General features: G+C 58.3%; 1 protein-coding gene across 1 annotated transcript in view; it reads right to left on the bottom strand.

Annotated features, from left to right (window-relative positions):
• Positions 1 to 870: 870 nt before the first annotated feature.
• The window catches only part of SPTBN5 (spectrin beta, non-erythrocytic 5), a 45,495-nt gene continuing 25,983 nt past the window's right edge, over positions 871 to 20,382 (bottom strand). Inside the window, exons 32-67 of the mRNA XM_060618859.3 lie at positions 19,615 to 19,818; positions 19,289 to 19,438; positions 18,960 to 19,064; positions 18,395 to 18,562; positions 17,706 to 17,855; positions 17,393 to 17,584; positions 17,072 to 17,167; positions 15,323 to 15,438; positions 15,119 to 15,233; positions 14,210 to 14,323; positions 13,879 to 14,000; positions 13,453 to 13,615; positions 13,046 to 13,234; positions 12,695 to 12,772; positions 11,893 to 12,065; positions 10,783 to 10,873; positions 10,505 to 10,651; positions 9,746 to 9,883; positions 9,396 to 9,652; positions 9,026 to 9,212; positions 8,560 to 8,769; positions 7,879 to 8,075; positions 7,571 to 7,775; positions 7,084 to 7,278; positions 5,838 to 5,993; positions 5,380 to 5,597; positions 5,026 to 5,215; positions 4,629 to 4,805; positions 4,357 to 4,461; positions 3,791 to 4,021; positions 3,545 to 3,613; positions 2,815 to 3,053; positions 2,548 to 2,633; positions 1,682 to 1,732; positions 1,361 to 1,454; positions 871 to 1,123 (exon numbers count right to left, since the gene is read on the bottom strand). Coding sequence (XP_060474842.3) covers positions 871 to 1,123; positions 1,361 to 1,454; positions 1,682 to 1,732; positions 2,548 to 2,633; positions 2,815 to 3,053; positions 3,545 to 3,613; positions 3,791 to 4,021; positions 4,357 to 4,461; positions 4,629 to 4,805; positions 5,026 to 5,215; positions 5,380 to 5,597; positions 5,838 to 5,993; positions 7,084 to 7,278; positions 7,571 to 7,775; positions 7,879 to 8,075; positions 8,560 to 8,769; positions 9,026 to 9,212; positions 9,396 to 9,652; positions 9,746 to 9,883; positions 10,505 to 10,651; positions 10,783 to 10,873; positions 11,893 to 12,065; positions 12,695 to 12,772; positions 13,046 to 13,234; positions 13,453 to 13,615; positions 13,879 to 14,000; positions 14,210 to 14,323; positions 15,119 to 15,233; positions 15,323 to 15,438; positions 17,072 to 17,167; positions 17,393 to 17,584; positions 17,706 to 17,855; positions 18,395 to 18,562; positions 18,960 to 19,064; positions 19,289 to 19,438; positions 19,615 to 19,818 — 5,631 coding nt within the window. The remainder of the gene's footprint in view (positions 1,124 to 1,360; positions 1,455 to 1,681; positions 1,733 to 2,547; positions 2,634 to 2,814; positions 3,054 to 3,544; positions 3,614 to 3,790; positions 4,022 to 4,356; positions 4,462 to 4,628; positions 4,806 to 5,025; positions 5,216 to 5,379; positions 5,598 to 5,837; positions 5,994 to 7,083; positions 7,279 to 7,570; positions 7,776 to 7,878; positions 8,076 to 8,559; positions 8,770 to 9,025; positions 9,213 to 9,395; positions 9,653 to 9,745; positions 9,884 to 10,504; positions 10,652 to 10,782; positions 10,874 to 11,892; positions 12,066 to 12,694; positions 12,773 to 13,045; positions 13,235 to 13,452; positions 13,616 to 13,878; positions 14,001 to 14,209; positions 14,324 to 15,118; positions 15,234 to 15,322; positions 15,439 to 17,071; positions 17,168 to 17,392; positions 17,585 to 17,705; positions 17,856 to 18,394; positions 18,563 to 18,959; positions 19,065 to 19,288; positions 19,439 to 19,614; positions 19,819 to 20,382) is intronic.

Below are 20,382 nucleotides of genomic sequence, written 5' to 3'. Positions count from 1 at the left end.
GAGGGAGTCTCTGCTACTGGAGCCCTGGCAGTGAGTGACACAGCACCCCTGTCCCACGGTGGTGATGGCCACCCCCAGGATCTGAAGAGCCAGAGGCAAGTCCTAATGGCATAACCTCAGCAAGTTGTGACCTTGGTAAAGGCTGCCTCTTAACAAGGAACTGTCTATTCCAGAATTTGGTCCTGAGGGGCCTGGCAGCAGAGTCTCATTCTGTTCCCCTAGAGGCTGTCCTTGTTTGTAGCCTCGAGGTTTGGTGCCATCTCAGGGTTTGCTTCAGGGCCCAGACCTGTTGGGAGAACAAAGAAGCAGAGTGAAATTAAGGCCTAGCCTCCCAAGAATCTTTGTCGAGCATTGGTATGCAAGGGCTCTGGCCTCCCTTGGAACTAATGTTGACGTGGATCCTGGAAGCTGACAGGCAGCTGCAGGAGTGACAGTGGGGTATGGGGCATATGGGAGAGGACTGGGTCTTGTGGCCGAGCTCCCTGTGTCTGCTCTCATCCAGTGATTCTCGGGCCCTGTCCTGAGCATGGGGCTAGAGTCACAGCAGAAGAAATGATTGCCCTGGTAGCCTTAGAAGCTACCATCCAGGATGAAGCCTATTCATTCAGCAACATGTGCTCCGAAGCCTAAAGTGGAGCCCGAGGGCCCTGCGGGACGGGCTTGCAGAACTGCCAGAGACTATACCCGCGGCTGCCCTCCGCTGTGCTGTGAGTGCCCCTCAAGCCCAACAGGGTGGGGTCTGTCTCTGTGCACGGGCATGACCGCCTGGCTTCTGGCCCACTCTAGGACAGTAAGGCTTTCCTTTCGCATTGGAGCAGGGAAGGGCAGGCAGAGAACAGGGTACGGCTGTCCTGCAACATGGCTTCTGTCTTAGGAAGAGGAGACCAAGGGGTGAGAGAGGTGGGAGCCCCGGAGGACAGAGCCAGGCAGGCTTTCTAGCATGTGCAAAGGGACCCCTGAGGGGCCTGTACCTTGGGCTTGGCCTGGGCAGGAAAGGCGGTGGAAGACTTGGGCAGGTTCCTGGGCAAGGCCAGCAGCCTGCAGCAACTCCATGGGCTGCAGCTGACCGTCGGCACTTACATGCGGCTCCCTCACTGAGGTGGTCAGGGGCCAGCCTTGGAAGCTGTGGGGAAGAGGAGCCTCAGGGCCTGGACTCTGTTGCCATTACTGAGTGAGCAGAGGTTTACACCAAATGAGGCTGGTGCTAGGGTTTTCTATTGCTGAGGGTCTCAAATATGGGAGTTACCCCTCACCCTAGCAGTGCAGGTCTGAGTCTCTGGCTCTTGGGCTTGAGAGGGCAGCATCTGTGCCAGTGATGGGGCTCAGGATTCACATCTGCCCCTATACCCAGCTGTCCTACCTGAGCGAGGCAGCTGTCTTGGGCGCCCTCTCAGCAGTGTGCTCAACAGTGAAGCCCAGAGGTCTGGCTCGGTGCTCCAGGCTCAGACAGTGGGCTGCAGAGCACAGAGAGAACAATGGTGAGCCTGGCCCAGATGCTAGGCCCTCTGCAGACAGCACACTTTCCTGCATGTTTGCATCTCTGTTGAAATCCTAACCCCCAGGTGATGGTATTGGGAGGTGAGTAGGTCATGAGGGTGGAGGCCTGACCAAAGAGTAACCTTGCCCCTTCAACCAAGTGAGGACACAGCAAGAACTAGGACACCCACAAGACGACTCTTACCAGACATGCAGTCAGCTGGTGCCTTGCTGTTGGACTTCCCAGCTTCCAGAACTGAGAAATAAACGGTTCTTGTCTGTAACCTGCTCAGTCTGGTATTTTTGTGAAAAGCAGCCCACACAGACTAAGCTACAACTGCTGCAGGAGGCTCTGTACACACCAGGAGGGGTGGTGCAAGGCCCCCCAGTGCACCCCATCTCCTAGAAGGCTGAGCGCAGGTGGGCTAAGAAAGGCTCAGCCTGGAGGAGATCCAAGATCCCTTTGGGATTCTGGAAGGACAGGCTCAGAGAGATCCTAGGGGGCCAGAGACTGAGGAATGGAGCCAAGAACCCAGAGAGACTGGGAGGAACAGGAAGGGACTCCCACCTGGGCAGTGACATGACCGGAATACACTGTCCAGGTGGAGCCTGTCAAACCACATGGACCAAGAGATTCCCGGTGCAGGGGTGCTTTCCAGGCATCCCTTGTGATAGAAGTGGGTTTGGCCGTTGTCCGTAGATACCCCAAGGGCAGAACATTCAGAGCTATTTGAGGACTCAAAGGTTCGAGAAGGTCCCAGGGTCGCACAACAAGCCTAGGAACACTTGGGTGTCAGAGAGGCACACTCCACAAAGGGGGTGGGATAGGACCAGGAGGCAGCCAACAGGTCAAACATGGCCCTACTTCTACAAATTAGCTGTGTGATCTTGGGCAAGTTGTTTACCCTTTCTGGGCCTTAAATTCCTAGTATCTTTTCTCAAGGTCCCACTTACCTCTCAGGCTGTAGAGAGGATGGTACCTCTATAGCCTGAGAGGATGTAGGAAACCACAGCCTGGGGTCCAGGGAATCTGTGCCCCAAGTCCCACCCCAGGCTTGCCCTGGTGCCTACCTGCCGTGCCACTCAGGGCTCGATGCCAGCTCCAGGCATGCTGTTCTGATGGTGCTGCATACGGGATCTCCACCCCACTGCTCAGCCTGCTGGGCAGAGAGCCATGGGTCAAAACTCTGCCTCCCATGGGGGGGACCCCCTACCTCAAGCCTCTTGGCTGCTCTTGTGAGGCTGTGCCTGCTGGGTCAGGATGTCTTGGGGCCATTGTCTGTCTCTCCTTGTGGCCCTCACCTTATGGAGAAAGCATATTTCCTGCCACTCCAGTACCTCAGCCTCTCACACTGGGCTCCTGTGAGATCAAGGGTGTCCACGGGGGCCATGTTCTGAGAAGAGAGGCGAGAGGGGTCACAATGGCCATGTCCACTCTTCTCCATGGGCCTCTCTGTCTTCTGCCTCGCCTGTATTCCACTGCCCAGTACTTCTGCTGCAGTCTTCTTATCCCAGAAGAGGCTCAGGGAACTGCCCCCCAGGGTCCCACAGCAGCAATCCCAGGGGCTTGAGCTGGGCTGTGGAGAGAAGGGGGTGGGTGAGGTGACATCAGCCGAGCATGGAGGGGAGGCTGCAGCCTGGCCTTATCAAACCTGTGTATCTCCAGAGGCTCCCAAGCAAAGTCCTGGACTGGTCCAAGGTGTCCATGGGGAAGAGGGAGCCAGGGAATGACATGTAGGGAAACCAGGAAGAGGAGGAAGAGGGACTCGCTCCCCACCTGGGTGGGGGGGGGGGGGGGCAGAAGCTATCAGGTGTCTTAAGAATGAAACTATCTTGGGGCATCTGGCTGGCTCAGTGGGTACAGCATGTGACTCTTGATCTTGGGGTTGTGAGTTCAAGCCCCACATTGGGTGTACAAATTGCTCAATAAAATATATAAAGGAAAAAGAATGAAACGGTCTTAAGACTCAGGGGTGTGGGGCCAGGGTGCCAGGCCTTGATGGCCCCTTGAAGCCCAAGTGGTTCTGTGGAGGAGAGCTGCCTGGAGAAGGAATCTCCTGGTACTGACCTGCCTCTCTGCAGGCCATTGCTGCTTGAGCTCCAAAAATCCTTCCATGGTGGGGGCACCCTTTGCATCCTGAAAGTGCAAGAAGGGGCCCAGGAAACATCCAGCAACAGAGGACAGGACCCCTCTGGAAGGTGGGCTAGGAATCTACCCCTTTTTGACCACTTCATTCCTGGGGAATCTCGGTTCCTCTGCCCAGTGTCCCCAGCACCCAGGGCCTCAGCGCTGGCTGTGGGGTGTGGGCCTTACCCCTACAGCCCCAGCCCCACTGGGCTCCTGCTGCCTGGCTGCACGTTCCAGGAAGAGAGTGGTGGCCAAGGGTGTGTGTGACCCAATGGGGACACCTGGCTGCAGGTCCCTTGTCTCAGCCAACTGTACTGGCCCCCAGCTTCCAAGAGGCCTATGCTGGAGGGAGGTAAACTGGTGGCCAGCACTCCCGGGTTTCAGCCCTGTCCCCTGCTGCAGCAGCTTCTGTTCCACCTTGGAAAGGGGAGTAAGGTGAGCCAGATCAGCCTCTGCTGCCCCGGATCCCTCCCACCTGGAGAGTCCCTATCTCCTCATTAGGCTTCTCTTCCTGCGTCAGCTCAGGAGACTTCCCTGTCATCCTGGTCCATGGTGGGGCTCTAACCTACCAGGACACGGAGGTGACAGGACCCTGCAGCTGGCTAGGCAAAGAACAGGTTTTCCTGGGGGGTCAGATATGTGGGCTCCGTTCATTGGGGAGGTCCCGACTCTCAGGCTGAGGCCAGGATGCTCCCACCCCCAGCCCTCAGGTCCCTAGATCCCAGTGTACTCTCACCCCAGCCTCCACTCACCCCTGTCTCCCTCTGCAGTTGGGCAAACTTCTCTTGCCTGGCTGCCAGTGACTTTTCTAAGTCATGGTGTCCATGGAGCAGCAGCTCCACATCAGCCACCGAGTGCTGGGGAGAAGTAGGTCAGGGTGAGGCCCGGCTCCAAGGGGCACCAAGAGCCGCACCCTCCCCGTCCACAGCCTGGCGTGGCTGTTCAGGGAGCAGAGGAGGACTAGGACCTGCCCTTGGCCACAGCTGCCATCGCGTAGCCGGTCAATGGTGGGGCCTTGGCTCACCCCGCAGTTGGGGTCCAGCAGCAGGCCCTCCCGGGAGGCCAGCCAGGCCTCGGCCTGGTCCAGCTCCTGCCGCAGCTTCTGCAGGCCCAAGCTCTCCTTGCAGCGCTCCTGGCGTAGGGCGCAGGCCTCCGCCAGTGCTTGCAGCTGCCCTTCCAGCTCCTGCAGACACCCTGTCACCTGGTGGGAAGCGGCGCTGTGGGCCAGACGCTGGAGCAGAAGCCCTGAGGCACGGCGGGGCTGGTGCCCAGCACACAGGTCCAGGAAAGGCCCAGACCCTCCCCGTCTCTGCCTCCTTTGCCTGCCTTCTCTTCCTGAGGGTTTCCATTCCTGCTAGGGGTTCCTTGGGTGGTTGGACTCCCTCCCCAGCTCAACCTCTGGCCCACCTTTGTGCTCATACCTCGGGGGACATGAAGTGCCCACTGTCCACCAGCTGCTGTCCTTCCTGCCGTACGTCCTGGGCCCGAAGGCAATATTCCTTGATTTCTTGCCCCAGCTCTTCCTGCTGCACCAAGAGCTGCTCGGCCCCCACCAGGTCCCCAGCCAGCTCCTGTGATGAAGCCAGAACCTGCTTCTCCTGAGCCCATGCTCTGGGGGTAGGGAGACAAAGCTGCTGTCAGGGCTGGGAGGGAAGCCTCAGGAAGCAGGGCAGGAGCTGGGCACGGGACAGGGGAGTCCAGCTCCCTGAAGAGCTGGGGTGACCCCCACCCCGCAGGGCAGAGCTGAGCCAACAGCAGGGCAGGGTGCCGCTTACAGCAGTTCCCTACAGCGGCCGAGGAAGGCATGGCCCCGGGCGGCCTGCTCCAGCTGCTGACCCTGCTCCTGGGCCTTCACGTCCAGGGTGGCCCAGGCATCTTCCATCTTGGCCAACTGCTCAGACAGGCCCACCCGAGCCACAGGGTGTAGCTGGCCCAGTCTGCAGGCCTCCATCCGCATCCGGGCGACCTCCTTCTCCATAGCTGCCAGCTCCCTCTGCCACCAGAACGCATGATCAGGCCTCACCCTGGCAGCCTGATACATGCTCTTCATTTGGTCCTCTCTGAGGAGTCCTGATCTGCTTCCTGGACTCTCCCAGGCCAACTCCATTCTGTTCCACCACATGGGCAAGCACCTCCCGGCTGGGAGGGCCTTCCCTTCTCCCCTCTGAGGGCTCCTTACCCACCGCTTGCAGGGAGGGGCTCTGAGGGGCAGACAACGGGCACGGGCCCTCACCTCCAGGCACCTGTGCTGTTGCTGTAAGGTCTGCACCGATGACAGATTGTGGCCACAGATGTCTCTCGCCATCAGGGCGACCTTCTCCTGCATCCAGCCCTGGAGCTGGGCCACTTCCTGCTCAAAGCCAAGAACTTCACAGGCTGTAGCCAGGCTCTGGGAGAGGAAAGAGGGCCTGCTGTGAGTTGAGCTCATTCCTAGGACCTTTTCTTGCTGGAGACATGGCCTTGTGGGCCACATCCTTTTAAATAAGAAGGATCAGGGTGCCGGGGTTGTTCAGTTGGTTCAGTGTCCAACTCTTGGTTTCGGCTCAGGTCATGATCTCATGGTTCAAGGGTTTGAGCCCATGTTGGGCTCCGTGCTGACATTGCAGAGCCTGCTTGGGACACCATCTCTCCCTTGCTCTCTGCTCCTCTCCTGCTCACACTGGCTCTCTCTCAAAATAAGTAAGTAAATAAATACATAACTAACTAACAAGGACCGTGGGCTTGGTGATTCACTCATGACCACCAGGTACAGAAAACGTCCTCAATGTGGCAGGTGCTCAATGAATGTATGATATTACTGATGACGTGGCAGGGCCTCAGGGGGCATTCTGTGACAAGAGGGTCTTCGGTGTACAAATCACCAGAAAGGCAGAAATGGAGCCTCTGAAGCAGGGGGGGGAACGGGTCCATCCACGGGGGAGGAGGGAGGAGTTTGGTTTTCAGGGAGTGGCTGGCTAGGAGGAGAGGGTCAGCTCAGGAGGCTGCCGAGGCTGTCGAGGGCTCGGGGGGCAGGCTGCTTTCACAGAAGCAGCTGTGGCTGACCCTGGTTGTGGAAACAACAGTGAAGCCATCACACGGGGCACGTAGGTTAGGAGAGCGAGGGAGCGTGCCGAAGGAGCCAGCTAAGTGCCAGTGGTTAAGGAGAGATCAACGTGGGATGTATCTTAAAGCCTGAAGCCTGTGTTTAGGGAGGCTTTGAGGGGATCTGAAGCCGGCCACACCCGCGTTCTGTTTCTCCCTGGAGGTGTGAACTGCACCAGCAGGAAACCAAACTGGTGGAGAGGGCTGGGGTGCCGTGGAGGTGCAAGATTTTGAGACTTCCCGTCTGCTTAGTGTTGGGAGTTAGAGGCAACTACCTCCCTCTACACACACACACACACACACACACACACACACACACCCACCCACCCCTGGGCGGGCCTGCTTGTCCCTGGCTCAGGCAAAAGGGACAGGAATATCTGTGCACTCGGTGCACTCACCTGTGTGCGGGCTTTCATTGCCCTGTCCAGCCTCTCCCAAGTCGCCTCGATGCGACTCCTCTGGGCTTGAATCTGGGGCTTGTGCCTGCGTGCTGTCCGCTCCAGGGAGCCTGCCAGCTCCCTCAGGGCCTGCACCTTGGCCTGGCCCAGGCTCTGAACTTCCTTTCTGAAAGCATCAAACTTCTCTTCCTGCACCTGTGAGAATACAGTGCCAGGGAGGGTCACTCTGGAGGTGGTGTCCAGGAGCACTTGAACCTCATGAAGGGCTTGGCGGTACCTGCCAGGTCCCTCATCAGTACTGACTGAGGCAGTGGCTCAAGTCCCTGGGCTCTGGCTCTAGTTCTATAGGGATCCTCCCAGAGCCCGGAGACTCCCTACTTCCCCTCAGCTTACCCTTTTGCCTTCCTCTCACCCAAGTGCACACTTTCTTTGCCCTTGCTCAGCAGGCTCAATCCACTCTTCCCAGGTTTGCTCATGAGTGACTCGCCTTGGCAGCCTCCAGGTCCTGCCCGTGGTCCTGGGACTCAGCAGTGGCCACCTTGCTGACCAGCCAGGCGTCGAGGAGCAGGGCCTCCCGTTCCAGCTGGTGGAGCTGTAGCTGCTCCTGCAGACCCTGCCGCCTGCCTTCTGCCCTCTGCAGCAGCCCCGAATGGGCCTCCCTCGCCGCCCGCATCCGGGCCAGCACCCTGGGGCTGTGGCAACAAGGACAACCCAGCTGGAGCCCTTCTTCCCTCACGTCCCTCTGTAGGGAGCACCCTCCCTGCACCGCCCTAGGTGGGCCTGGCTCCCACCCACCTTTCTGGGTTCTGTCTGCCCTCAAGGAGAGCTGCTGTCTGCTGTAGCCTCTCAATTCGCACGCTGAACCCCTCTAGGTCCCTCGTGGTGGCCTCCAGCTGCCGCAGAAAGGTGCGCGTGGCCTCGGCACTCTGGCCCACATCCTCGATGTCCAGGACACGGCCCTGCTCTTCCAGCCAGGATTCTGCCTCCTGGAGCTGGTGTGGCACAGAGGAGGTGTTCCCTGGGTGCTGGCCTCCAGGGCTCCCAGCTTGAAGCTCATGGTCTTGACATTCAGAGCAGGGGTTCTCACCCTGGCTGCACCCTGGAATTACCTGAGAGCTTTTACACTCTCTGTGCCTGGCTCTCAACCCTAAAGATTTCTGGTTTGATCTGGAATGGAACCTGAGTATCAACCGGCATTTCTTACAGATTCCAGGTCACTCTGATACAGAGCAATGGCTGAGAGTCATTGGTTTAGAAGAAATGGCACATGCACTAAAACCGAACCCAGGGAGGGGCCTGTGTTCCGGATAACATGCAGCATCGACAGCTTGGGGGCAGGGGACCACTTAGTGCAGGTAAGTGAAGATGCACAGAGAGCCTGGACCCCCACGTGGGGGTTACCTTCCAGGCCTGTGTACACTCCGGGTGTCCTCATGCCCAGGCCCTGCCCTTTTGCATCTCACATCAGCCCCTCACCTCCGTCAGGAACTGCTGGGCCTCCTGAGCCTGCTGTAGCAGCAGCCGCCTCTGCATCACCTGTGCCCGCAGGGAGCCCATGGCATTCTCCAGCTGCTGTACCCGGACAGCCACATCACAGGCCGAGTGCCCAGCCCGCACTAGCTTGTGTCCTGCGTCCACCACGGCCTGAGTCAGGGCCTCGTGGCTGCTGATCTCACTCTCCAGGTTCTGTGGAGGCGGAGGAAAACATGACCACGATGCTACTGGACGCTCCTCAGGGGGCCCCAGAGTTGTGCTAGAAGCCTCACAGTCTCCCACAGACTCGCCCCCAAATTGTTCCCTGACCATATGGCCAACAAAGAACCTAGGGTACCCCCAAAGCCCCACCAGAGGCACAGAGCTCCAAGCACCACTGGCTGGCTGAGTCATGTGCTCAATCTGAGGGCAGCCCCTCCCTGCTCTGGGGGGGGGATGGTTCCCACACCTGGTGCTTCTCTTGCAGGTGCCGCACGGCGCTCAGGCTCTGCCCGCAGTCCTGGGTGGCGGCCAGAGGCAGCCTCTCCTGCACCCATGCCATCTCTTCATCAGCATCCCTGAAGAACTGCGAGAGGCGGCTCCGAGCCTCCAGGGCCTCTCTGCGCTCCCGCAGGGGCTCCTGAAGGCTCTCAAACCTGCAGCAGTGGAGGCGGGGCCAGGGCAGGTAGGGGCCACGGTCATCAGTGTCAGCATCAGACTGTGGCCCAGAGCTCACCCACTCCGTGCCCCTCAGTGTGGGGTTGGGGGGAAGCCCGGAGGAGAGCAGCTGGAGGGCAGGGAGGAAGGGGGGGGAGGAGGATGCATGTGCCCGGACCTACCTCCGCAGCAGCTTCTGGGCCCGGTCTTCCAGATCTGGGGCGAGGCAGTGGCCTTCCCGCGTCAAGACCTGAGCCTGGCCCAGCAGCAGCTGCACCTGCCCGGCCTGCCTGTCTACTGCCGCCTCCAGCCCGCCCTGAGTCCCCAAGAGCTCGTCCAACCCGGGCTGGTCCCAGCCTAGGATGGGGGCTCTCAGCGTGACCTCCACAGGCTCCAGCCAGCTCTCTAGTCCTTCCACACTCCGCCGGAGACGCAGGGCCTGGGGCAGAGTGCGAGGTAGGCACAAGAGGGAGAGGCCTAGCGCCCCCCCCCCCCCCCCCCCCCCACGCACACCATGGTTCACAGGGCCCACCTCGCAAGCTTCCTGAAGCATGGCCGCCTTCCTCCGGCTGTTGGCCTGCAGCCTGTCCCAGAGCTCTCCCAGCTCCTGGAGCCGTTCCCGGATGGTCTCTGAGGCTGGGTGGCCCTCCTGCAGCAGCCTCTGCCCCTCCTATAGCAACACAGGGCACACCTCATGGACCCAGCACTGCCGGTGCCCCGGGACTTGTGCTGGCTTCCACCGCCAGCCTCAGGGCTACGGTCTGTGCGCTAGCTGTGCGATCTTGGGCAAGTTCTGTAACCTCTCTGAGCTCATGTTCCTTATCCATATGATGGGGATGACACTGGTTGTTCTGTTTAAATATTTTGTTTAAAATATTAAAAATTCTTAACAGGACGCTTAACACGACAGGGAGCCAGCCTGGGGTCAGGACCTGCTGTCTCTAGGTGGGAGACGGTAAATGGAAAAGGTGCTACACTTTGACTCGTTTACCCACAGGACTGCTAGCTGTGCCTTTCTCTATCCCCTGATGTCTTTCCCAGAGAGCTTTAAAAACTATCCCATCAAAACGTCATCTTTAAAAATCTTGAAAAGGCACTATTTTTGGAGAGGGTGCCCTAGGAAAGCTTCTGCTTCTCGCTACATTTTGGTGCTTAGCATGGTGGTTGTATACAGAATGCACTCAGTGAAGGTCGGCCATCCATTACTATGGTTCAGAGCCACTGCCGGGGCTCTGTGGGGTCGCCCAGTGCTCTGGCCTGCAAGACCGTCCCATGACCCCCAGGGCCTCACCACCTGCAGCCTTTGTTGGTGGTGGACACTTGTGTCTAGCTCGGCCTGGAGACTCTTCTGCTTCCACAGCTGTGTCTGCAGCAGAGCTGGGTTCCTCCAGCCCTCGTCCAGGGCCACCGAGTCCTTCTCCCTCAGCCACGTGGCCACCTGGACACATAAGAGGACCAGGCTCGGCTGCCTCAGGCTCTCCCCTTGGCCCAACCCTCTGGGCTTGCCCTCTCCCCGGGGCAGCTCCTTCCCCCCCACAACCACGACCCACACCCCAACCCCAGGCCAACCTCCAAGGAGTCCTGCAGGAATGTCTGCAGCTGCCCGAGCTCCTCCAGCTGGCGGCGACGGCTCGCGGCTCGCTCTATGAGTGCCTCTTTCCTGCCAGGAGGAGGGTCTCGTGGGTCCTCAGGTCCCCTCATTGGGGCTGGCGTGTGTGCGTGCCTTTCCAGCCTGTGACAGCCCTTCTTATGTATCAATACACCCTGAGGCCGGGGTCTCCTTTGAAATGGAGAGCCATTCTACTACCGTCTTCACTAGTGTCTGTTAGGGGCTGAACCTCGTCTCCCACATTCTTATGTTCAAGTCCCAATTCCTGGTACCTCACAAACTGACTGCATTTGAAGACAGGGTTTTAAAGAATTAAGTTAAAATGAGATCATTGGCTTTGGGCCAATCTTTCTTGATCCAAAAGTCTGAGAAGCTGGATGAGGTAGAGGAACCAGATGGGCTTTTATGAGGAAAAAAAGGCAGAGCCTGTGTCTCAAACTGTGCCAGCTTCGCTTTTTTTTTTTTTTTTTTTTTTTTTGAGAGAGAGAAAGAGAGAGACACACAGAGACAGTGTGAGTTGGGGAGGGACAGAGAGGATGACACCGAATCCGAAGCAGGCTCCAGGCTCTGAGCTGTCAGCATACAGTCTGACATGGGGCTCAAACTCACCAGCTGTGAGATCATGACTGGAGCCAAAGTCAGATGCTTAACCGACTGAGCCACCAGACGCCCTGCCCGCCGCCCAGCTTCATTTAAATGAACACCAGAAATCTGCCAACCTGCCTGAGTGGCAGGTGCCGTGCTCAGGTATCAGGGGTGCCTTCTCAGTCCTCACCACAACCCTCAGAGGCAGGTACTGTTACCCCCTCCTTGTAGACCCGGGACTCAGTGAGGAATCTGCCCCAGCCCCACCATGTGTGGGCAACACACAGGAGCTTGGGAGTACCCGGCCCTGCAGGGCCAACGCCTAACCACTGTGCTCTGGTCCTGCCATTTCATGTGGCAATTCTCTGGTTTCCCAGTTCACCCTTCTTTGTAAAACTCCCTTTTATCTCCCCTGGGTGACCACATGCTGTGCTGGGCAGGAGTGCTGGGGGCTTATCCCACCCACAGCCCGGAGCCAGAGGTACCTCAGGAGCAGGGCCTGGCACTGGCCCAGGGCCCTCTGCGCCTCTGGGTGCCCACCCCGCTGCAGGCTGTGGGCTGTCGCCTCCAGGGCACTGATCTTTTCAGCCTGTGCCTCCAGACCCCGCTCAAGCACCTTGTGCTTCCACAGGAGGGTCTCCACATTGGCCGAAGGGTCCTGGCGGGAACAGGGAAGTGGATTCTGTCCACAGGGCTGTGCCTCCCATCCCAAGCTCTCTGCTTTCCCACCTACACCAAACACTCACCCACACAGTGAGCACTCTGCCCCAACACACCCCTCCAACTCCCCAAGGCCGGATGTGGCTTTAGGACAGGGATTCTCAGCCAGGGAAGGTACTAGGGATGAGGGCCGCTGTCACAATTTGCCAGGCAGGTGGAGCTTTTTCATGTAACAGGAATGCTCCCTCCTCTGCACTCCCGGTAAGATTGGGTCTGCGCAGGACAAGCTAGCCCCCAGGTTTTCCGAGGTCTCCCCTGAGTCAGGTTCGCCTGCCACAGGGATTGGGACAGAGGTTGGAAGAGCAAACCTCGGTACAAGGAAGTGAGGAGGGCAGAGGTGAGAAGTGGGGGAAGAAGGCAAGAATGGGTCTAAGGCCAGAGGCTCACCCTCTAAGCTCCCATGACATCCCCGTGGGGCCTAGCCCCAGGCACACAAGAACTGCAAACATGCATGGGGAACAGACTTTTCAGTGACCCCCTCCTTGGCCTGAGGAGCTTAAACAGCACTGGTTGACGTGACCCCTAACGCTGCTTTTGTAAAGCCCCCTCACTCCTGCCGGCACCTACCCCCAGACCCTCACTAGCTGGGCAGTCCTCCCGGCTGCAGAGCCAACTTTCCACCTGTTCCATAGAACTCAGAACCAGCTGTCAAGAAAGGAAAAGGCAAAAGGAAGTGAGCAGAGGGTCCAATCACTGCAGGTGGACCTGTTTGTGCCCAGAGGAGACAGACCAGGGACCAGGAACCTGGTTCAACAGAATGAGTCCACGGCAGGCAAGAGCTGTCTGTGCAAGCTGAGTGGTGGCTGCTAGGTGGTGGGAAAAGGCCCCGGTATGGCAGCCTTTTTGGGTTTGGCTTTGACCAGGGACAATGGGGGTAGCACCCAGCCCAGGGGTGGGGGCAGGATGGAGGCTGCCTACCCGGAGCTCCAAGGCCTGCTGCAGCTGGTGCTGGTGCCCCTGCCAGGCCCTTTCCAGGGTGTTCAGCTCCTGGTCTAAACCAGCCAGGGCCTGGAGGATGTCCGGGGTGGATGGGTGCCCATCTGCAAGCAGTCGCTGCCCAGTGCTTCGGGCCAGGCTGATGCTGTCTCTCTGGGAGTCCAGCTCGGCCTGTAACAAGACTAGGTTCAGATCCAGGAGGCTGAGGCTCCATGAGTGGGAGGGAGGAGGCCCAGTGGGGAGGGGAGAGGCGGGAAGACAGCAGACTGGGTGGGATGGAAGAGGAGAAAGGCAGAGGCAGGTGAAGGAGAAAGAACCCAAGGGAAAGTTGGGATGAGTGTATGGGAAAGGGCGGGGAGGAGGCAAGGTCCCAGGATCCTGACCCTCACCTTGAGCTCCCAGTGCCCCGCTATCATGCGCCGGGCCTCTGCAGGGCTGCGGGGGGTGCTTTGGGCATCCATCTCAGCCCGCAGCCTCCGGGCCCAGACCAGCAAGTGCCGTAGCATGGCTTGCAGTTTCTGGGCTTGGTGCAAGGCATCCAGTGACTCCTTCCTGCCCACAGGGTTCATCTGCTAGTCCTGGGGCCTTGGAGCCCCTCTCCCCCCCACACCCACATGTGCTTTCCATCCCTGAATCCCCTTAGCCAGAGAAGGGCCCACAGGCTGGGAACGAATAGAGTGACAATACCAGCGGTTATACGAAATGGATGGAGGAAGGCGCTCAGGGGAAACCAGGGTCGGGGAGAGTAGAGACTGAGATGTTGCAGGGGCTGAGTCTGTGAGGGCAGTGAGACAAAGAGGCCTGGGGGTTTGTACCGCTTCTGGGCCCCACTCCGGAGCTGCCACCAACTGTCCATCATCTCCCTCTGCTTGTGGCTGAGGCTATGGGCTGCCCCAGGGCTTCTCTGGCAGAGGCGGCCCACCTCACAATCTAGGGACTATGGGGGAAGTCAGACTCAGGGGCTGGGGCAGGGAGGCAGGTTGTACTCAGGGGAGCCCCGGCTGCAGGAGGGCCCCAGCCAACAGGGGGTGTACCCACTCTGCTGGCTTTCAGGTACCGAAGCCCTCCTGCCCTGTATATGCCCACCCACGGTCCCACAGAGGAGGCACCCCGGGCCTGGGCCCACCTCCATACCCAGATGCACACCTCCACCTGGGCCTGGATGAGGCCCATTTCCTGCTCCAACTCCTTGTGTTTCCGTATCAGCCTCTGCACGCTCTCCGGATCTTTCCCACAGTCCAGGGCCCGGACCAGGGCGGCCTGGGAAGGAAAGCAGCATTATTGGCTTCGCCTTTGCCCCAGCTCCTCCCTCACTGCAGTGGGTCACCGGGACCGTGGGGTTTCTGTGTGAAAAGCAAGTACCCAGCCTGATTCCCTTCCCAGTGCCCTCAACTGACCAGAGGCCCCTTCCATCTGTGAAGGAGGAAGATTCCCAGGAGAGACTAGGGGATGGAGTTTCTTCTGATCTAGTAATCTCTGTTTGTGGGGGGAGCCTCCTGTGACTCATATTCCTCTGGGGAGAGCTAGGCATGGACAGACAGCATGGACACACAGGACAGGCCTGGCTGGCTATGGCAGGAACTGCAGGAGTAAGGACAGCAAGGCAAGAGCCCTTTGCATGCCCAGAACAGGGCACCATCTGCGCCACACGGGACTTCCCGGGAGGCACACAACCTCACTTTCACCTCTGGCAACATCTAGCCCACGTTTCTCCGTGGTTGCTGACGGGCTCCGGGGCAAACCTCCTGCATGCTTTGCACTTACTCAGGGACAACAGAGGGAAGGGTGCGTTGGGGGTGGTGGCGCTCTGGCCTCTTGACTCACAGCGTTTCTGGAAGCCAGGTGGGCCAGCCTCCGAGCCCGCAATGGGGGCTTCTGGGGCCCAAAGTTGACATCCTGAGAGCCCCTGGCACAGCCCCACCCCCACCGTGACGGACCCCTAGCAGTATCTCCCTCCAGTAGCCCAAGCTGAAGAGAGAGAGACCAAAGGCGAGACCTATGTAGATTCCCGGTGAGCGTGCCCCCAGGCGGCTGCTGTGGTCTTTCACTACTTACCTTTTCCCCAATCCGCTCAGTGAGGTCATCCAGCTTTCCCGACAATGTGTGTGTCTCCAGAGCCCCTTCAAGCTGCCGTTGGTACCGGAGTAGGTTGTCATGGAAACTCTTCCACCTGGCAAGGAGGGTGTAAGGCTGAGTCAGGTGGCCCTCCAGCCCCTGCCTCCCTCTCCTAGCCCCACCGCCTCCCACTCCAGGACTGGCCTGTTGTTCAGCTGGTGTCGCCGCTGGCAGACGGTCTTGACTTGCTCAGGGCACAGGTTCTGGAGCTTCCGGGACAAGTCATTGATGCTCCTGATGTGGGTGTCATCCACTGTGTCCTGCAGGGTGAAGTCACTGGCAGCACCCATCCCGAGCCCTGCCTTGGCAATGCAGTCAGCACGTGGAGGGGCTGCCTGGGACCGAGAGAGGGCGAGGAGCAACATGTCTGGGGAGCGGAGACAGCTGCACCCCATGCCAGGTGCAGTGAGCAAGATGCACTTGGGGCCTGCAGCCCCGGTGTCATCTCTAAGGCTAGAAAATATGTTCCTGGGTCAGAACTGGGCAGGGCGGGTGGGCAGGCACGCGGTGACTAACAGAAGCTTTAAAGTTAAAACACAGCTTCTCAGGATGAGAAAAGCAAAGCAAGGGGTGGAATGAAATGGCGAGCGTGGGCCTCCTGGTGTTGGATTGTCTCCACCCCTAGGAGTCACCAGGCTGAGGCTGCCACTGCTCCGACACTGCGAGGGGCTTACAGGTCCAGGGGGAGAGGTCCCTGGTAGGGAGAGGGTTGCAGGTGTCCTGCCCCTGGGAAAGGCAGCTTGTAGAGCTTAAATTTCCAAAGCACTTCCCTAGGAAGTGTCTCATGCGAGCTGGGCAGGGAAGGGGGTTCCTCTCCTACAGATGCCAGAGCAGAGCTTAGAGGCTAACGTGGCTCATCTGTGGCAGAGCCAGGATTCGAGCCCAGCTCCTTGAGTCTCTCTGGCGCTCTTTCTACCCCAGCGTCTGTCAAGGTGGCTGTGAATTCCACCACCAGAGAAGGGCAGCATGGGTTGGGGCACTGCAGCCTGTCAAATGTCATACACACTTACATCAAGAGGGAGGAGGTTAGCATGTTTGGTCTCTAACACCTGAGTAGGACTACATTTGCCTAAGTTCTTTCATCTATTCCACATAAGAGAAATAGATTTTGGGGGATGCGTGGGGGGGTGCGGTGAGAAGTTGAGGGGCTGAATGAGGGGTCCCAGCAGCTGCAGTTGAAGGATTACCCACTACACGTGTATTTTTTTTTTTTTAATTTTGAAGTAATTACAGATGCACAGGAAATTGCAAAAGTAGAATGGAGAAGTCCCACGTACTCTTCCCCCATCTACCCCCAAGGAACATCTTTTATAACTGTGGCATAACATGAAAACCAGAAATGGACATTATAACTTTTTTTTTTTTTTTAAGTTTGAGAGAGACAGAGACAGTGTGAGTGGGAGAGGGGCAGAGAGAAAGGGATAGAGAGAGAATCCCAAGCAGGCTCCGTGCTGCCAACCTGGGGCTCGAACCCACAAAACTGCGAGATCATGACCTGAGCAGAAACGAAGAGTTGGATGCTTAACTGACTGAGCCACCCAGGTGTCCCTAGACTTTACAACTATTAACCAGACTACAGGATTTATTCAGTTTGTCAGTTTCCACATGCATGTATCTGTGTGTGGAGGGGGGAGGGAGGAACAGTTCTCTGCAGTTTTATAACGTGTAGATTCAGGTAACCACCACCACACATACATGCTCCCTTTAGGAGGCAGGTGTTATCCCTATTTTAAAGATGAAGAAACTAAGGCTTGGTGAGATAGGGGGCCTGGCTAAGCACATGCAGATAGTAAGCACCGAGCTGGGTAAGACCCACGCGGGGTCACTACTCTGAGCCTTTAAGTGGCCTTTGGGGATGAGTTGGCTGACCTCTGCCCCGCAGGGCCCCCATACCTGGGCCCAGACTCCTCGGAGCTTGTGGAGTTGCCTACGGAGCTGCAGACAGTGCTCAAGGTCCTGGCCCAGGTCGCCCATGTCCACCATCGCCTCCTGCCGAGGCCGAGGGGTGAGGGTCTGTGGGAGGCGCTCTGAGTCCCAGCCCCATGTGTGCCCAGCCCCTGGGGCAGTATTGGGGCAGGTGGAGATTTGGGGAACTTCCTGATGGGGCTCCTGCCTGTCGGCAAGCCAGGGAGCTGCAGGCCTGGGGCTCCTCACCCCCATCTCTCAGCTCCTCAGCCCCACCTCCAGCTCTGTTCCTGCCTAGCTGCATCTCACCGTCTCCTGGATCCAGGCATCTGCAAGGTCTGCTTTCTGCAGAAACTCCAGGAAGTTCCGTTTGTTCTCCAGGTCCTGGCCCCGAAGAGCCACTGCCTGCCTTAGCTTCTGCCAGTGTTCCTGCAGGACCCGCAGCCTCTGGGAGACTTCTCCTACCTGAGGGTGGCTCTGTACCACGAGAGCCTCGCCATCCTGGAAGACAGGACACCCGGAGAGCTTGCCTGTCGCCCCTCCCCATGCTTAAGACCTTTCCCTTTGGCGACCGAGAGTCCACACTTTGGGGTAGGACTGGGGCCAAGGGCCTGGCTGTTACCTTGGTAACAGAGATTATCACCTCCTCGTGGGCCTGGACTTCAGCCTCAAAGGTCTGGTGTTTCCGCAGATGTCTCAAGTTATCTTTCAGGTCCCCGGGACAGATTGGCTCTTTCAGCTGCTGGACTTGCTCCTGGATCCAGACCTGAGCCTGGTGGGGGTGGGGATATGTCCCATAATGCTGATACTGTTTCAGTCCATAGAGAAGTCCCACATATCTACTCTCAGCTGTGCCCAGGTAGTTGATTGCTGGCCCCAAGAGCTGAGCTAGGCAGTGCCTGGGAAATGAGATCCAGTGCTTCTAGCCCAGGAAGACGCGTACCAGGCCTGGCTGGTCCCCCGCCCCAGGGAAGGGGCGGGCAGGGCCCTTGGGTGGGAACTCATTTTGGAGGCGAGGCTGGCTTGTTCCTAGGCCCTAGATACTCGGTTCCCTGCCCCTTACCCCTTTCTTCTCTTTGCCCTAGCCCTCACGAGCTCAGGAAGCAGTGGGGTCTCTGCTCATAGTGTCTCTTAATCAAATGTCCTGGGTCCCAGCAAGGCCTCTGGGAAAGCCATTTGACCTTCCAAACTTCAGTGTCCTTATCAAAGGGGTGCGGTGAGGCCCGAATGAACCTATGAAGGTGAATGTCATCTGTACACTGTAAAATGTGGCCCGAGCAAAAGGCACTGGGTTGGAGGTGGCCCTCTGACCTGGGTCACGGCCGTGGTGAAGCCAGTCAGCAGCAGAGAGGTGTGCAAGGCACGTCCCCGGCTCTCCGCCAGGTCCTTCACTCGAGCCCGATGCTCTAGTACTGTGCGGAGCCCATCCTGCACCTTGGGACCCCCAAGGGTCTTCGCCTGCTCACACAGAGCTGCCTCCTGCAGGGCAGGGTCGGAGACACAGTGCACTGCTTTCTCACAATGGGAGGCTGAAGCAGGGGCTGGCTCACAGGGAAGCCTTCCCCTCAGCCCGACATGGCCCAGGGCTGGCTGGTCCTCCCAGAAAGCCAGAACCAAGTCCCACAGCTACACAGTGACCAAGTCATGTAGAGCCAGGTATCCCTGCTGTGTGGCCCTCATCCAACTCTGCTCAGTCAGTTCCAACCAGGCACCCCTACTCCTACAGGCTGCCCCCATACATCAACATTACCTGTGGGTATGCACCAATCACTCCGTGTCCCCCATTTACAATTCTCCAAAGCTCCTGGACTCTGCCTCCTTTCCCTCCAGTCACCCCCAATTTCTGACCATGCCAAGTTCTCTTTGAATCTATTACCTGCTCATCTTGGACAGTCAGAACTTTCTGGAAGGTCTTGTGTTTGCGCACCAACTGCTCTGCCTCTTCCACTGAGCTCCCCAGGGCACTTGTTTTCAGGGAGACCTGGATCAGCCCATGGGAAAGTCAAAGAGGCCCTCAGGGACTGTCCACACAGCTGGGGCTCCCCACCCCCATTTGCAGCCATCTGTGCTAAGGCAGCACACAGCCTCTGGGCCTCCTATCAGGGAAAAAGCCAGGGTCCCGGGAAGCAAGGAAGCCAGTGGAAGCGAGAGGAAGCAGGAAGGAGGGAGCATGGGGATAGGTGCTACAGGGTGAGGGGGACCTGCCTCTTGGGCTGTGAGGATCTGATCTAGGAGGGTACACTTCCTGAGGAAGATCTGCTCCTGGTACATGGCTTGTAGTTTCTTTTCCTTCTGTTCCCAGGCCTGGAACATCTGTTCCCGCTCATCCTGCAGGCCTTGCAGCATTTCCTGGACCTGGGGATGTGCATGTGGGGAGCCTGCGTTGGGGAGAGCCGCATGGACAAGATCGAAGCAGGTCCTGAGGGAAGGCTCTGAAGGGAGGCCGGTGTGGCACAGTGGGGCAGGGTGTGAGGTGATCAGGCTCAGACTAGGTCAGGGCAAGCTGGGGGGCATCAGAATAAGGGGCCCACCTCCTTGATGGGTGTCCCTGCAGCCAGAAGCACCTGCTGGCCCAGCTCGGAGGCCCTCTGGTGCAGTTCCTCCCGGGCTTCCAGCTCTGCCCGAAGCTGTTGGTGGGCGACGAGTTTTAGAAGGCCACTGCTGGGCTCCCTGGAGCTCTCCTCTCCCTGCAGCTCCTGCCACACTCTGGCTGCCCAGGAGGTGTATTCCTGCACCTGGGTCCCCAAGAGATGGAGAGGGAGAGTGGGGTGAGATCTGGGCTGGGTGGCAGAGAACCGGGCTCTGAGGCCCAACTACAGTCTGCCCAGATGAACTCATACATCAGAGTAACTGAGCTGTCCCAGGTCAGAGCCTCAGGTGAGGCTCATGGGGCCTTTTGTCACCAGGTTCCTCTGCTGTCGTCCAACCTAATCCTTCCAGGTCCACTAAACATCTACATTTGCCAGACTCATCACCCTTTGCTTTTGGTGCCCCTCCTGCTTAGAAACTCCTTCTCCTCCCTCCCATCTCTTCCAAGCTCACTTGCTCTTCAAGGGCCAAGGCCTTGTTTGTCTCACGAAGCCTTTCCTGGCACCATGACCTCTTGCCACTCACCTTGTCCTCCGGATTTCTAATTTAATACTTATAAACTGCCTTCTGTTGATGTGTGTACACATCACACAGAGCTAGAGGGACCTTGGATTTTTGTCCAAACATCTCATTGCATGGATGAAGAGGGGTCAGTGACACAAAGTACAGAAGTTTTGCAAACTTCAGGTACTCACAAATAGGTATGTTGA

The sequence above is a fragment of the Panthera onca genome, chromosome B3, assembly GCF_046562875.1.
Source record: "Panthera onca isolate mPanOnc1 chromosome B3, mPanOnc1 haplotype 2, whole genome shotgun sequence".
NCBI lineage: Eukaryota > Metazoa > Chordata > Mammalia > Carnivora > Felidae > Panthera > Panthera onca.
The sequence above is the reverse complement of the archived record's forward strand: the minus strand, read 5'-3'. Positions and strand labels throughout refer to the sequence as shown.